Raw genomic sequence first — 17,173 nt, 5'->3', positions numbered from 1 at the left:
TTAAGGCTTGTTATAAAGGCCGGACTGGGCAATGCAACACCTTAGTACGCTAAGAATATGCTAGAAAAGTACACTGGCTTCGTCTTAGGGCTCGTATTATTTTAAATCAGTTTGCTTGATTTTTCATTGCTTTAAATGGTAGTACCTCGGAGTTGCTCATTTTATCTTTTTCAGATTTATTTTTCTTTCTTCCTGGCTAAGGGATAATTTTATATTAAAACTACTGCTTTTACTGGTGTTTGATGGAAATGTCATTTTGAAATGATGTTCTCTTTTAGCTATTACACTTTGGAATGTGCTTCCTCTAGTATTTATTCTGAGTTTAATTATATTCAATTGTGTAAAAAACTGAAGGTATTTTTGTTTGACAAATTTTGATTGTTTTATTTTTAATTATGTAGCTCCTCATGTTGTTTTGAGTTTTCTTTTTTTTCAACTGCCTTGAACCTTATGCTGGGACTAGTGCGGTCAATACATTTCAGATTAGGTTAGATTAGATTAGATAAACCACGTTTAAAGTTAGACAGTTTATAGAATAGTGCCCAGTGCCAGGAACCATGACTACATTTAGGAGCGACCATTAACACCAATGAAACCTGGTGTAAATCTTCACATATAAATTAGGCACAGATCCTGCTAATTCTTTAACAACACAAAAATTTTTTAGGAATGCCCTTGTACGCCCATGCCCCTCCTGTAGCCACACCCCTTTTCAATCCATGCACTAGGCTTTATAAGCATCTCTTTATAGAATGCACGAGGAAATTCTAATTATTGCCAATTAGTGCTGATAATTGCTTGTTATTGGCCAATTATCTGCACTGATTGGCTCATAAAATTAAATTAAGTGTGCAAATTGGACATGTATCTAAATTTGTATGCGCAACTCAAAGCACCATATACAGAATCCGAGGGTAAGTGTGTACAAAATTGTTTTCATACACATTTTAAAATGCTGACTGTCGCTGGCTGAATTTAACTTCAGATTACAAAGCAAGTACCTTAGTATTTTCTGCAGGTTCCATATAAAGTCAGGGTATGCACAGCCAAAGTCAGGTTCCAAATCAAAACAAAATACTCACAGAAAAGATTCAGTTTGGTAGCATGACTGTGGCAAAGAATGAGTGGGTTGGATGGGGGGGGGGGGCGGTGATGAGTACACTTCTTGTTTTGTGTTCTTACACTTTTTCAGTAGTTGTGTGTTTCACTTGTTCATTATGGATTGGTCTTGTTGATTTTATGACTCAATAAAGATTATAAACAATACAAAATAGCACTTAGACGCCCTGCTAGCACTTACATGGATATGTGCATTCTAAATATTTATCCATGTAGCATGTGCATAAATGTAGACACCTAGGTGACAGAATTACCTTTTTAATGTTTTAAGGCATGGAAATGAACTAAATTAGCACTAACAAATGTACACTTCTACCATGTGGAGGGACTTAGTTTGGTTCCCAGATCCCACTTTCGGTATCTTGGGTCAGTCACAAATAGAGATGCTATGGAGAAAGCATTCATAGGCCCTGAGGAAATAAGTCCCAGTCATTGCACAAAGGCAATACCTAATGGCCAGATTTAAGAGCCCATGAATTCAGGGTTCCACAGCAAGTACTGGCACATGGATTCCAGTTAATGACAGGAGAGGAATATAAAAATAGCTGAAAAACCCTGAATAATTATGAATGAAAGTTCATGGCATCAACAGAGGATGCTATAACTGAGTTGGAAGGAAGCGGTGGTGGGTGGAGGTTGTAGGCCAAGAACAAACAATACAGCTTAAGTGAAATGAACAAAAATAGGACGCACCACAGGAAATATTAATTTCAGCACTGAATCTTGAGCATTTCATGCAGCAGGTTATGTAAAGAGGAGATACTTACTGGCAGATAGCAAGCAAACACTCTTCAATGGTTTCTCTTTGTGCCTTAGTGAGGGAGCGTCCCTTGGACATTCTGTAAATTGTGTGTAGAGTAGAATCGACCAGAGAGGCATGATGTTCTGTGCCAGAGAAGAGGGGTGCGCATCGAGTCAGCAGTGGGAGAACAGCAGAGCAAAGGTAGCGATTGAGGGCAAGAGCCATCTCAGTGACACTCAGAGAGGCCTAAATGTAAAGAGGAATACCATCACATGAAATACTATCCATCCAACTGGTTTTCTGTAAAAATGTACCATTATTATGCCCTTCCCATCCAATCTGCTTTCAACAGAAATATTATCAATATCATTACTAATGCATATTCCATTTGGGAGTAATGCGTTTATGAGATCTTTGGCTGAATTTCTGGAATCATCACAACACTTGGTTTTATCATATGTGGATGATATTTTTATTTTGATTACACTGGGTTTTGGTTATCAACAAGATCATTGTTTAATTCTAGATAATATACAGAGAAATCAAAACTATATTGTTGTATTTTGGTACTTTGGTTTCAGATATTCCTAAGCCTATAAAATTAAAATCAGGTGAGGAACTTCCTTTTGATATTTCTTCAAGGGTTTTAGGGTTTATTTTGAATTCTGAGCTGACTATGGAAAATCAGGTTAATAATTTGAGCAGAAAGGGTTTTTTTAAAATAAATTACGTCAATTAAGAACTGTGAGGTGTTAATTTTTCCAAGAGGATTTTCGGGTCTTCGTACAGGCATTGATCTTGACCCAACTTACTGTAGTGCTTTGTACGTTGGAATGCAGCATACATTTCTATATAAACTCCAATTTCTTCAGAACACAGTGGCAAAATTAATTTATAGGCGTAAAAAGTTTGATTTGGCATCTCCTTTACTGTGTAAACTACATTGGTTGCCTGTAGAAACTAGGGTGGAGTTTAAGGTAGCATGTTGGGTGTATACAATTATTATGGGAAATTGTTCATGATCTCTTAAAGCGAATGCTACATACCTGTAGAAGGTATTCTCCGAGGACAGCAGGCTGATTGTTCTCACTGATGGGTGACGTCCACGGCAGCCCCTCCAATCGGAATCTTCACTAGCAAAGTCCTTTGCTAGCCCTCGCGCGCCTGTGCGCACCGCGCATGCGCGGCCGTCTTCCCGCCCGAAACCGGCTTGAGCCGGCCAGTCTCATATGTAGCAAGACAAAGACAAGGGAAGACACAACTCCAAAGGGGAGGCGGGCGGGTTTGTGAGAACAATCAGCCTGCTGTCCTCGGAGAATACCTTCTACAGGTATGTAGCATTCGCTTTCTCCGAGGACAAGCAGGCTGCTTGTTCTCACTGATGGGGTATCCCTAGCCCCCATGCTCACTCAAAACAACAACCATGGTCAATTGGGCCTCGCAACGGCGAGGACATAACTGAGATTGACCTAAAAAAAATTTACCAACTAACTGAGAGTGCAGCCTGGAACAGAAAACCAGGGCCCTCGGGGGGTGGAGTTGGATCCTAAAGCCCAAACAGGTTCTGAAGAACTGACTGCCCGAACCGACTGTCGCGTCGGTATCCTGCTGCAGGCAGTAATGAGATGGAATGTGTGGACAGATGACACGTTGCAGCTTGCAACTTTCTTCAATAGAGGCTGCTTCAAGTGGCTACCGACGCAGCCAGGCTCTAAACATTATGAGCCGTGACATGACCCTCAGAGCCAGCCCGCCTGGGCGTAAGTGAAGGAAATGCAATCTGCTAGCCAATTGGATATGGTGCGTTTCCCACAGCCACTCCCCTCCTGTGGGGATCAAAAGAAACAAACAATTGGGCGGACTGTCTGTTGGGCTGTGTCCGCTCCAGGTAGAAGGCCAATGCTCTCTGCAGTCCAATGTGTGCAGCTGACGTTCAGCAGGGGCAGGAATGAGGACGGGGAAAGAATGTTGGCAAGACAATTGACTGGTTCAGATGGAACTCCGACACGACCTTTGGGCAAGAACTAAGGTGAGTGCGGAGGACTACTCTGTATGATGAATTTGGTGTAAGGGGCCTGGGCTACCAGGGCCTGAAGCCTCACTGACTCTACGAGCTGAAGTAACTGCCACCAAGAAAATGACCTTCCAGGTCAAGTACTTCAGATGCAGGAATTCAGTGGCTCAAAAGGAGGTTTCATCAGCTGGGTGAGAACGACATTGAGATCCCATGACACTGTAGGAGGCTTGACAGGGGGCTTTGACAAAGCAAACCTCTCATGAGCGAACAACTAAAGGCTGTCCCGAGAATCGGCTTACCTTCCACATGGTAATGGTATGCACTGATTGCACTAAGGTGAACCCTTACAGAGTTGGTCTTGAGACCGGACTCCGACAAGTGCAGAAGGTATTCAAGCAGGGTCTGTGTAGGACAAGAGCGAGGATCTAGGGCCTTGCTGTCACACCAGATGGCAAACCTCCTCCATAGAAAGAAGTAACTCCTCTTAGTGGAATCTTTCCTGGAAGCAAGCAAGATTGCGGGAGACACCCTCTGACAGACCCAAAGAGGCAAAGTCTACGCTCTCAACATCCAGGCCGTGAGAGCCAGGGACCGAGGCTGGGATGCAGAAGAGGCCCCTTCGTCCTGCGTGATGAGGGTCGGAAAACACTCCAATCTCCACGGTTCTTCGGAGGATAACTCCAGAAGAAGAGGAACCAGATCTGACGCGGCCAAAAAGGAGCAATCAGAATCATGGTGCCTCGGTCCTTGCTTGAGTTTCAACAAAGTCTTCCCCACCAGAGGGATGGGAGGATAAGCATACAGCAGACCCTCCCCCCAATTCAGGAGGAAGGCATCCGATGCCAGTCTGCCGTGGGCCTGAAGCCTGGAACAGAACTGAGGGACTTTGTGGTTGGCTCGAGATGCGAAGAGATCCACCAAGGGGGTGCCCCACGCTTGGAAGATCTGGCGCACCACTCGGGAGTTGAGCGACCACTCGTGAGGTTGCATAATCCTGCTCAATCTGTCGGCCAGACTGTTGTTTACGCCTGCCAGATATGTGGCTTGGAGCACCATGCCGTGACGGCGAGCCCAGAGCCACATGCTGACGGCTTCCTGACACAGGGGGCAAGATCCGGTGCCCCCCTGCTTGTTGACGTAGTACATGGCAACCTGGTTGTCTGTCTGAATTTGGATAATTTGGTGGGACAGCCGATCTCTGAAAGCCTTCAGAGCGTTCCAGATCGCTCGCAACTCCAGAAGATTGATCTGTAGATCGCGTTCCTGGAGGGACCAGCTTCCTTGGGTGTGAAGCCCATCGACATGAGCTCCCCATCCCAGGAGAGACGCATCCGTAGTCAGCACTTTTTGTGGCTGAGGAATTTGGAAAGGACGTCCCAGAGTCAAATTGGACCAAATCGTCCGCCAATACAGGGATTTGAGAAAACTCGTGGACAGGTGGATCACGTCTTCTAGATCCCCAGCAGCCTGAAACCACTGGGAAGCTAGGGTCCATTGAGCAGATCTCATGTGAAGGCGGGCCATGGGAGTCACATGAACTGTGGAGGCCATGTGGCCCAGCAATCTCAACATCTGCCGAGCTGTGATCTGCTGGGACGCTCGCACCCGCGAGACGAGGGACAACAAGTTGTTGGCTCTCGCCTCTGGGAGATAGGCGCGAGCCGTCCGAGAATCCAGCAGAGCTCCTATGAATTCGAGTCTCTGCGCTGGGAGAAGATGGGACTTTGGGTAATTTATCACAAACCCCAGTAGCTCCAGGAGGCGAATAGTCATCTGCATGGACTGCAGGGCTCCTGCCTCGGACGTGTTCTTCACCAGCCAATCGTCGAGATATGGGAACACGTGCACCCCCAGCCTGCGAAGTGCTGCTGCTACTACAGCCAAGCACTTTGTGAACACCCTGGGTGCAGAGGCGAGCCCAAAGGGTAGCACACAGTACTGGAAGTGACGTGTGCCCAGTTGAAATCGCAGATACTGTCTGTGAGCTGGCAGTATCGGGATGTGTGTGTAGGGATCCTTCAAGTCCAGAGAGCATAGCCAATCGTTTTCCTGAATCATGGGAAGTAGGGTGCCCAGGGAAAGCATCCTGAACTTTTCTTTGACCAGATATTTGTTCAGGGCCCTTAGGTCTAGGATGGGACGCATCCCCCCTGTTTTCTTTTCCACAAGGAAGTACCTGGAATAGAATCCCAGCCCTTCTTGCCCGGATGGCACGGGCTCGACCGCATTGGCGCTGAGAAGGGCGGAGAGTTCCTCTGCAAGTACCTGCTTGTGCTGGAAGCTGTAAGACTGAGCTCCCGGTGGACAATTTGGAGGTTTTGAGGCCAAATTGAGGGTGTATCCTTGCCGGACTATTTGGAGAACCCACTGATCGGAGGTTATGAGAGGCCACCTTTGGTGAAAAGCTTTCAACCTCCCTCCGACTGGCAGGTCGCCCGGCACTGACACTTGGATGTCGGCTATGCTCTGCTGGAGCCAGTCAAAAGCTCGCCCCTTGCTTTTGCTGGGGAGCCGAGGGGCCTTGCTGAGTCGCACGCTGCTGACGAGAGCGAGCGCGCTGGGGCTTAGCCTGGGCCGCAGGCTGTCGAGAAGGAGGATTGTACCTACGCTTGCCAGAAGAGTAGGGAACAGTCTTCCTTCCCCAAAAAAATCTTCTACCTGTAGAGGTAGAGGCTGAAGGCTGCCGGCGGGAGAACTTGTCGAATGCGGTGTCCCGCTGGTGGAGCTGCTCTACCACCTGTTCGACTTTCTCTCCAAAAATGTTATCCGCACGGCAAGGCGAGTCCGCAATCCGCTGCTGGATTCTATTCTCCAGGTCGGAGGCACGCAGCCATGAGAGCCTGCGCATCACCACACCTTGAGCAGCGGCCCTGGACGCAACATCAAAGGTGTCATACACCCCTCTGGCCAGGAATTTTCTGCATGCCTTCAGCTGCCTGACCACCTCCTGAAACGGCTTGGCTTGCTCAGGGGGGAGCGCATCAACCAAGCCCGCCAACTGCCACACATTGTTCCGCATGTGTATGCTCGTGTAGAGCTGGTAAGACTGAATTTTGGACACGAGCATAGAAGAATGGTAGGCCTTCCTCCCAAAGGAGTCTAAGGTTCTAGAGTCCTTGCCCGGGGGGCGCCGAAGCATGCTCCTAGAACTCTTAGCCTTCTTTAGGGCCAGATTCCACAACTCCAGAATCATGAGGCAACTGGGTGCGCAATCAGATCTGGGTCCCCTGTGGATCCGGTACTTGGACTCGTCTTCTTGGGATGTGGGGATTAGTAAAGGTTTTGTCCAGTTCGCACGCAATGTCTTTTTTAGGACATGGTGCAAGGGAAACAGTGGACGCTTCCTTAGGTGGAGAAGATAGTCAGGAGCTCAAACATTTCAGCCCTGGGCTCGTCCTCCAACAACCACCGGGAAGGGGATGGCCGTAGACATCTCCGGACAAAGGAAGCGAAAGACAGACTCTCAGAGGAGGAAAGCTGTCTTTCAGGAGAGGGAGTGGGATCGAAGGAAGACCCTCAGACTCCTCGTCAGAGAATATCTGGGGTCTTCTTCCTCTTCCCACGATGCCTCACCCTCGGTGTCAGACACAAGTTCAAGGACCTGTGCTCTGCAACCGTGGCCCGACTCGACTTCCGTGGAGCCACGTCCACGATGGGGGCGGTCGAGAGGTAGACTCCCTCGCCCTTTCGGCGAAGCTCCCTCCGCCGACGTAGTCGGGGAGCCTTCCTGGGAGGCGACGGCAGCGGCACCGCACGCGGCAACCGACGCCGGGGACCTCACCTCGGGCGATGGGCCAGCCGGCGCCACGCTCGACGGTACCGGTGGCGCAAGCACCAGCCCGGTACCGGAGGGGTAGGCGCAGCAGCTCTCCCAGGATCTCTGGGAGAACGGCCCGGAGGCTCTCGTTCAGAGCGGCTGCGGAGAAAGGCATGGAAGTCGATGCAGGCGTCGACGTCAGAACCTGTTCCCGGCGTGGAGGCTGTTCCGGGCTGTCCAGAGTGGAGCGCATCGACACCTCCTGAACAGAGGGTGAGCGGTCCTCTCGGTGCCAATGCCTGCTGGGTGCCGACTCCCTCGGCGACCCAGAGCTCTCGGTACCGACACGGGAAGGGGACCGTTGACGATGCTTCTTCGACTTCTTGGAATGAAGCATGTCACCGGAGCTTCCCGGTACCGACGAGGAGGAACGTAGAATCCAGCCGTCGCTTCCTCGGGGCCGAGGCCGAGGAGGTCGGTCTCGGGGGGGCTGTACCGCAGGAGCCCTCAGAGTAGGGGGAGACCCCACCCGAAGGCTCACTGCCACCAGCAGGGGAATGGACAGCCCTCACCTGCACTCCAGACGATGCACCACCGTCCGACGAACATCAGCAGACGAGGTCCCGGTACCACCGACGTCGATGCAGCTATCCGATGTCTCGGCGCCGATGCAGAGGGCCGATGCCTCGATGCACTCGATGCACTGGCGGCCGAGGATGAAGCTCTGGACGCTGAAGACGTCGATGCACTCGATACCCCCGGTGCCGATGCCGACGAAGAGCCCGAGAACAAAGCGTTCCACTGGGCCAATCTCGCTACCTGAGTCCGCCTTTGCAAAAGGGAACACAGACTACAGGCCTGAGGGCGGTGCTCGGCCCCCAGACACTGAAGACACGACGCGTGCCTGTCAGTGAGCGAGATTACCCGGGCGCACTGGGTGCACTTCTTGAAGTCGCTGGAAGGCTTCGATGTCATGGGCGGAAAAATCACGCCGGGAAGTCAAAAGCCGAAATGGCGAAAATGAGCACCAAACTTTAAGGGAGAAAAATCTCGACCGAGACCGAAAAGAGGCCTACCCCGACGACGAAAGAAAACTTACCGGGGCAAAATCTGAAAATACGGGAAGGGGCAAAACGAAACCCGAGGGGCTTCCGGAACACTTCCCGAACAGTTTTAAAGGATTTTCCGAAGAAAAAACACGTCAAAAAAGGACACGCGAGGTCGACTTTCCGGGGCTCGACATGGCGAAAACACGACCGTACCGAGTGCGGACGAAAGAAGACTGGCCGGCTCAAGCCGGTTTCGGGCGGGAAGACGGCCGCGCATGCGCGGTGCGCACAGGCGCGCGAGGGCTAGCAAAGGACTTTGCTAGTGAAGATTCCGATTGGAGGGCTGCCGTGGACGTCACCCATCAGTGAGAACAAGCAGTCTGCTTGTCCTCGGAGAATGAATTATTAACTTTCCCCTCTACAAGACTTAGAATAGAATAGGACACCTATGTAAGAAGTCTGAAAATGTGACTAGTTTATAAAAGCCTTTATAAAATAAGTTTCAAGACCAGTCACAAAAACCAATGCATCTCCTCCAAGAAAAGTGTAAATGTATATATGTACTCTGTGCTTGTACTTGTATGATTTATAAAACACATACACTATAACTCTGCCTCCACTCCACCCATAATACACCCTTGGGAATGCCTAAGGGCCGATTGCTAAATGGAGACTCACTCCATGTTCTTACTTTAAATAAGAATGCAATCATACACTCTTATAAAAGTCCTGTTCTGCACGTAAAACAGGCTTTACATGCAGAGAAAACATTTATAAATTCACCTCCATGAAAACATTCATTTTTAAATTAAATATCACATTGTAGTAGCTGCAGTAAAAGGGGCCCTGCCCTAGCGGCAGCAGGTGTTTCTGCCACTTGCAGAGTCCTTTTACCACAGTGGGTAAAAAGGTAGAAAAAAAGAAATGGCCACGCAGTAAGTTCTCACTTGCTGCATGGCCATTTCGGGGGGAGCACTTACCGCCACCCATTGAGGTGAAGGTCCATTGCAGCAGTATACAGGTCCCTGAAGCAGTTGTAGTGGGTGCAGTGTACTTCAGGCAGGCGGGCCTGGGGGGGGGGGGGGGGGGTTGGGGGGCTCAGCACCCAAAGTAAGGGAGCTATGCACCTGGGAGCATTTTCTGAAATTCACTGCAGTGCTCCCTAGGGTGCCTGGTTGGTGTCCTGGCATGTGAGGGGGACCAGTGCACTACAAATGCTGGCTCCTCCCACGATCAAAGGGCTTGGATTTGGACATTTTTGAGATAGACATCTTTGGTTTCCATTATCGCCGAAAACCGAGGACGATCATCTCTAAGGTCGACCTAAATATCAAGATTTGGGCGTCCCCTTCGCGGCACCATCCTTAGAGTTGGGTGCCCTTAGAGTTGGTCATCCCCATTCGAAAATGCCCTCTATGGGGTCTAGAACACCACACTAGCTCAGGTACCCAGAACAAGGATGCTCTCAGCCAGAAAGCCCCCAAACCTGTGGTGACCTTGTTGACCAATAATACTGAATGGGGTTTGGCTCATCCACTGCCAGGAAAAAAGGCAGGCATCTGAAAGGAGGAGGAGGTGGTTGGGGGAGGGGAAAAACATATATATTATCAAGGAGAAAAACAACTGAGAAAGAAAATTAGTGCTTTGAATTTCACTACAGCCTAATCAGGCTTCCACACAGGGGGTAGGGGAAAACATCCTTCTCCACAAGGGCTCAAGCAGCAAGGGGAACTCCCCTTCCCCCCCTCAATTTCACTGTTTTTCCTCCTTTGAAGTCCACTCTATCTGCCTTTTCTTCTCCTGCCTCTTCGAATAGCGGTTCATTTCTCGTCCCCCCTGATAATCCCTTTCATCCTTTCTCAGTGACTTTGATGCCTGGCTTGCCTTCTTCATGATCCTTCCTCCCCCTCTCTCATCCTTGGTGACTTAATATTCCTGCTAATGATCCTTCAACTCTTATATTTCCAAGTTACTCGCCTTAACATCCTCCTTTAATCTCCAACTATGCTCCACCTCCCCCACTCATCAAAATGGTCACTGTCTTGATCTCATCTTCTCCTCCAACTGTTCACCCTCTAGTATCCTTGCCTCTGATCTTCCCCTCTGTGATCACCATCTTATAACTTTCACACTTAAATCTCCTCCCTCCCATTCCCGTCCTATTATATCTAATTTATCTAGGAATCTTCACGATATTGACCCTTCATCTCTATCCTCCCATGTTTCAAACCTCCTCTCTACTGTGGCACCATCCACGTCTGTCAACGAGGCTGTTTCTTCTTACAACAATACTCTATCCTCTGCCTTAGACACTCTTGCACCTTTGATGACCCGCCCTGTAAGGCGCACAAAACCCCAACCTTGGCTGACTTCTAATATCCGCTACCTACATTCCTGTACCCGCTCTGCCGAATGCCTCTGGCGGAAATCTCGGGCCCTTGCTGATTTCCTACACTTTAAGTTCATGCTGACCACCTTCCAATCTGCTCTTTTACGTGCCAAACAGGTCAGTATCCAACTGACCAACTCTCTTGGCTCTAACCCTCGACTTCTCTTCACCACATTGAACTCTCTCCTCAAGGTGCCCCCTCCCCCAACTCCCCCTTCATTATCTCCTCAGACCCTTGCTGAATTCTTTCACGACAAGGTTCAAAAGATAAACCTTGAATTCTCTACCTCGCCACCTCTCCCTCCACTAGTCCGTTCCCCTCTCTCTCCTTCCCCTCATTCTTTTTCCTCCTTTCCTGAAGTTACTATAGAGGAAACTACACTTCTCCTTTCTTCCTCAAAATGTACCACCTGTTCCTCTGATCCCATTCCCACCCACCTTCTTAATGTCATCTCACCTGCTCTTATTCCTTTTATCTGTCACATTCTCAACCTCTCACTTTCCACTGCAACTGTCCCTACTGCCTTTAAACATGCTGTGGTCACACCTCTCCTTAAGAAGCCTTCACTTGACTCTACTTGTCCCTCTAATTACCGACCCATCTCCCTCCTCCCTTTTCTCTCCAAATTACTTGAGCGTGCTGTTCACCGCCGCTGCCTTGATTTTCTCTCCTCACATGCTATTCTTGACCCACTACAATCTGGTTTTCGCCCTCTCCACTCAACCGAAACTGCTCTTACTAAAGTCTCCAATGACCTATTACTGGCTAAATCCAGAGGTCTCTATTCCATCCTCATTCTTCTTGATCTTTCCGCTGCTTTTGACACTGTCGATCACAGCATACTCCTTGATATCCTGTCCTCACTTGGATTCCAGGGCTCTGTCCTTTCCTGGTTCTCTTCCTACCTCTCCCTCCGCACCTTTACTGTTCACTCTGGTGGATCCTCTTCTACTTCTATCCCTCTGCCTGTCGGCGTACCTCAGGGTTCTGTTCTTGGTCCCCTCCTCTTTTCTATCTACACTTCTTCCCTTGGTTCATTAATCTCATCCCATGGCTTTTCCTACCATCTCTATGCTGATGACTCCCAAATCTACCTTTCTAACCCTGATATCTCACCTTGCATCCAAACCAAAGTTTCAGCGTGATTGTCTGACATTGCTATCTGGATGTCTCAACGCCACCTGAAATTAAACATGACCAAAACCGAACTTCTCATTTTTCCCCCCAAACCCACCTCCCCACTCCCCCCGTTTTCTATTTCTGTTGATGGCTCTCTCATTCTCCCTGTCTCCTCGGCTCGAAACCTTGGGGTCATCTTTGACTTTTCTCTCTCCTTCTCTGCTCACATCCAGCAGACAGCAAGACCTGTCGTTTCTTTCTTTACAACCAACCGGTAAAATCCGCCCCTTTCTTCCGAGCACTCTACCAAACCCTCATCCACACCCTTGTCACCTCTCGTTTAGACTACTGCAATCTGCTTCTTGCTGGCCTCCCACTTAGTCACCTCTCCCCTCTCCAATCGGTTCAAAACTCTGCTGCCCGTCTCGTCTTCCGCCAGGGTCGCTTTACTCATACTACCCCCTCTCCTCAAGTCGCTTCACTGGCTCCCTATCCGTTTTTGCATCCTGTTCAAACTTCTTCTACTAACCTATAAATGTACTCACTCTGCTGCTCCCCAGTATCTCTCCTCACTCGTCCTTCCCTACACCCCTTCCCGTGCACTCCGCTCCATGGATAAATCCTTCTTATCTGTTCCCTTCTCCACTTCTGCCAATTCCAGACTTCGCGCCTTCTGTCTCGCTGCACCCTACGCCTGGAATAAACTTCCTGAGCCCCTACGTCTTGCCCCTTCCTTGGCCACCTTTAAATCTAGACTGAAAGCCCACCTCTTTAACATTGCTTTTGACTCGTAACCACTTGTAACCACCTGCCTCCACCTACCCTCCTCCTTCCTGTACACAATAATTGATTTGCTTACTTTATTTTTTGTCTATTAGATTGTAAGCTCTTTGAGCAGGGACTGTCTTTTTTCTATGTTTGTGCAGCGCTGCGTATGCCTTGTAGCGCTATAGAAATGCTAAATAGTAGTAGTAGTAGTAGTAGTAGGGGAGGGTTTAAACCAGCGGCGTGCCAACAGCAGGTTGGTAGGTGGAGTCCACCCCAGGTGCAGGCAGTATACATCGAGCAGTCACAGATCCACAGTCCACATACACACAGCTGTCATCTCTGCTGGTCCCATGCTCCCTCTGATGTCAACTTCCTGTTCCAGGGCAGGCGACCAGCAGATTCAACAGCCGTGTGCATATAGACTGCGGCACTCCCCCCCTTACTGCTTGAAGAAAAGAGAGTGATACAACTGGAAGAGAGGGTGCTTCACCTCAGATGGCAACCGTGCTAGGTATGCCACTGGTTTAACCTTAGCTCACAAACAATAAAGGGAAAAAACAAACTTCATGTTAAAACACACACACACACAAAAGAAGAGGAAAACGATTAGCTTGTAAGAGAAGAAAAAACTAGAGGGGAAAATGTGAGAAAACTTGGGCCAGATTACAGCAGCAACAGGAGCTCCTCACAGACAAACCTGAACAAACAGTCTGAGGAATGAAGCCTGAGCTCTTGAAAGTTAAATTACACATGTATTAAATTATTCCTAATACATGATATTGCCTCTGACTCATTTGTTCTCTATAACTTCTTACAAGAAATAGACTACCGTAGGTAGAGCAGCACTGACCTCTTAACCCTATCATTAGCATTAAAAAAGTAAAAACAAAGATACACATAACAAGGTTACTTACTGTGTCTAGAGAGCCAGATGCTCTTAAATCTGGTAAAAACGCTACTTCCAAAAGGTGAAGGAGAAAGATTTGGTTCATAATACCATAGACCCGGTCCAGGAAGAGCACCATTGGTGCTTTGTGGTCAGGACAGAAGCTGGCAGACATGTCTGGTTCACTGACACTTCCATCTAACAGAGATAAAACAGCATACTTCAGATTGGAAAATATGGATAAACTGCAGAATACCAAAACAAAGCATGGAATATTTCATGCTAAGATTTTAGAATTTGGTTTTATGTGGTGATGGAGAAAAGCTACAATATAATTAGTTGATGAGGCTGCTTTTTGATGCCCCAGTCAGTTATAGAACAATTGAGGCATGACAACCCTTAAAAGTCAAGAGGAGCAATCAAAGGATCAGCAGACAGTAGTACTCTACTACAGCTATTATACTTCTTGTCTTTCTCTATTATATTACATTTCTTCTTCAGATTTTTTGTATTGTTTAACCTACTATTCCCCTTGTGACCCTCTTCATTTTTCCTTCTTCTGTTCTACCCCCACACATTAGTGGGCTGTGAACCATGAAAGCCTGTTGATTCTCCTTGTGACCATGAGTAAATCATTTAACTCTCCATTACCTTTAGAAGCTTAGGGGGTATTTTGCAAAGCCGCACTAGCATTTTTAGCTCACAGTAAAAAATCAGCTGGCGGTAAATGCTTAAATGCCCTAGCCCATTATATTCCTATGGGCATCTCAGCGTTTACCGCCAGCTGATTTTTAGCACGAGCTAAACATGTTAGCACAGCTTTGTAAAAGGCCCCCTTAGCTTGTAAGCATTTTGGGGACAGAGAAATGTATAATTTACACGAATGTAGCTCACCTTGAGTTACTACTGAAAAGGCATGAGATAAATCCAAAACCTATTTTCACTTGGTAAACAAACTGAATGGGTTTGAGTCAAAAATCACCTGAACATCCATTCATTTCCCTACCCATTATAGTCTACTGGACCAGGAAAAGAGCACATGTATTTGTTGGGTCAGCAGGAAGTTCACTGGGGATCAGACCAATTACATCTCAGAATGGAAAATAGACATGCACAGTCAAGGTGGAAGTCTATGTATAATTATCCTACAGGCAGAAGGCAGCAACACAAGCCCCCAGAGGTGCCCATTGGACCAGCATTTACTTACTCAATCAGGACACATCCTATGGTTATCCAATGTGCTTCCTTGGGGGGAGGGGAGGGGAGGGGATGACTTCTATCTTACCTGTGCAACTCCTGTTCTTTCAGCTTCCACTACTGAAGGGCCACAGGCTCAACTCCCAATAAGTCTGATATCCAGACAAATAGACCCACCTTGGCAAGGGACATGGAAGAAGCAGGAGTCACCTGTTTTACCATGTGAAACAATTTGACATGCAGTCAAAAAAGCCTATCTAAGCCTCACTTCCAAATCCCATGGCTGATGATGTTTATCATGATCTGGGATCCGTACCATTTTCCTAGCTTTTTCTCTCTTGGAGTCAGAGAAAAATATGTAAAAATGATAAGGTTTACAGACAGAGAGAAGGCAAATAAAACATTCATGGCTCAGGCTAGGCATTCATTAAGTTTGTGTGTCAGAGAGAAGTCAGGTTCTTTGGTGAAGTAAACACACTCCTTAGGGAGAAGCTTGATAGAAAATAAGCTGAAAAGAGCACTGCCAATGTTGGTAAGTAGGAGCTCAGCCTATGCTACATTAAGGACCAAAACATAGGTTTCCAGCAAACGATTCTGGAATTGTCAAATCTAAATAGAGTTTTACAATGCTTATCCCTCTTCTAATGCTTTGGGGGGCCTTCCTGCCAATGTGTGTGCTCCTATTTCCCTCTCATGGTGACTTGGGGTTCTCCTGTCAATATTGGTGTTGCTGTGCCCCCTCCAGGTACTGTATGACTAGAACCTGACCAACCTTTTGTGAACACAAATGTGATACAAGAACCAAACTATCATGGGTTAACTACAGCATAGCACTCTGGATATGTGACATTACAAAATTGACAAGCTGCCTGTGCATGAAGACCGAAAGAGGCATTGTGCTTTGTTTTACTGCTTTGTACATGCAGAGATGCAGATGCCCCAGGCCTTCTTAGCCTTCAGACCAGTGCATTTTTTCTAACGAAATAGGTGCCAGTACTCATAGGTACTCAAATGCCAGGCCACTCTTCAGGGGTGGGGTGATTACTGAGGGACTCACCCCACAATAGCCAGACCCCCTGCAACCAGTCCCAGAATCTATGACAAGGCAGAATTGTTGTGTAGAGCCTGAGCTCTTTCATTAAAACTTGGGGACCATGGGTCAATGTTGTCAGACAATGGTAAAATGTGCCAGTACTCAGTACCCCCAAGTACCCCTCAAAAAAAGCCCTGCGTCAGACCAACACTGAAGATCTTCAAGATGAAACAATGTCACCACTATCTTGAGTCAGTATAGGTACACCAACATTCCTCATCTGCATCCCAGATCTCATCACTGAAGACACTGTGCATCTGACTTGAAAGTGATAAATGATGTCTAGTTTGTTTAGTTAACTCCGGTGTGCTCTGATCCAACCATAAGAGAGACTGCTTCCAGTATCCAGACGTTTGCACACAGCACTAATAACAATTGATACAAATAGAAATGTCTGTCTACCATTTGCTTTTGGACATTACTTGCTTTTGGTTGGGCACCTCATCTTTGTGCTGCCACCCAGGGCAACGCCTTAAGACTCACAGGCTCTTAAGAGCACTGTATTTTCTCATCAACTCTTCCATATGTCACTGAGACATTACCTTTAGGATCATATGTATGGCTCACCATCCTGAGATGCCTGGAGCAAGCACAACAAATAAATCCTGCCTCATCAGTGGAGCAACTGCTGCTTCCTGAAACTGGACCTGAAGCAGACATTGTTCCCTGCCTTCAAAAGGTTGCACAGTTTAGTTTTATTTCTTTCTTGGCTTGGGGGTCAGCTAGATAACTTTTCCTTTGGGCACTGGAACTGCAAGGTAGAATTTGTGATACACTGGTATTTAGGTTTATTTAGGGAATTGTATATTAGTTTGTATTAGAGCTGTAACAAATCTGCTGCTAAGAAAACAGCTGTCATTCTAGTATTTGCCAATTTTGCTATTCCTACAATAAATATTACGTGCATAGAACTCCTCATTCTCAGCATTTTTACTGTCAGCCAACTGTGAATTTGAGACAGGGATAAGTGTAATTAATGGCAAACCACACTTGGCCTACAGTAACTTGGGGTCTTCATTCCTCTGTTTATGCCATT

The 17,173-nt window shown here is 47.6% G+C and overlaps 1 protein-coding gene across 1 annotated transcript in view; it reads right to left on the bottom strand.

Annotated features, from left to right (window-relative positions):
• RYR3 (ryanodine receptor 3) overlaps window positions 1-17,173 on the bottom strand; it is a 743,078-nt gene that overhangs the window by 377,838 nt on the left and 348,067 nt on the right. Inside the window, 2 exon segments of the mRNA XM_030213678.1 lie at window positions 1,887-2,107; window positions 13,876-14,045. Of these exon segments, the coding sequence (XP_030069538.1) occupies window positions 1,887-2,107; window positions 13,876-14,045 (391 nt within the window).

This window comes from Microcaecilia unicolor, chromosome 9, assembly GCF_901765095.1.
Source record: "Microcaecilia unicolor chromosome 9, aMicUni1.1, whole genome shotgun sequence".
NCBI classification, from domain to species: Eukaryota; Metazoa; Chordata; class Amphibia; order Gymnophiona; family Siphonopidae; genus Microcaecilia; species Microcaecilia unicolor.
This window is presented reverse-complemented; position numbering and strand designations above follow the sequence as displayed.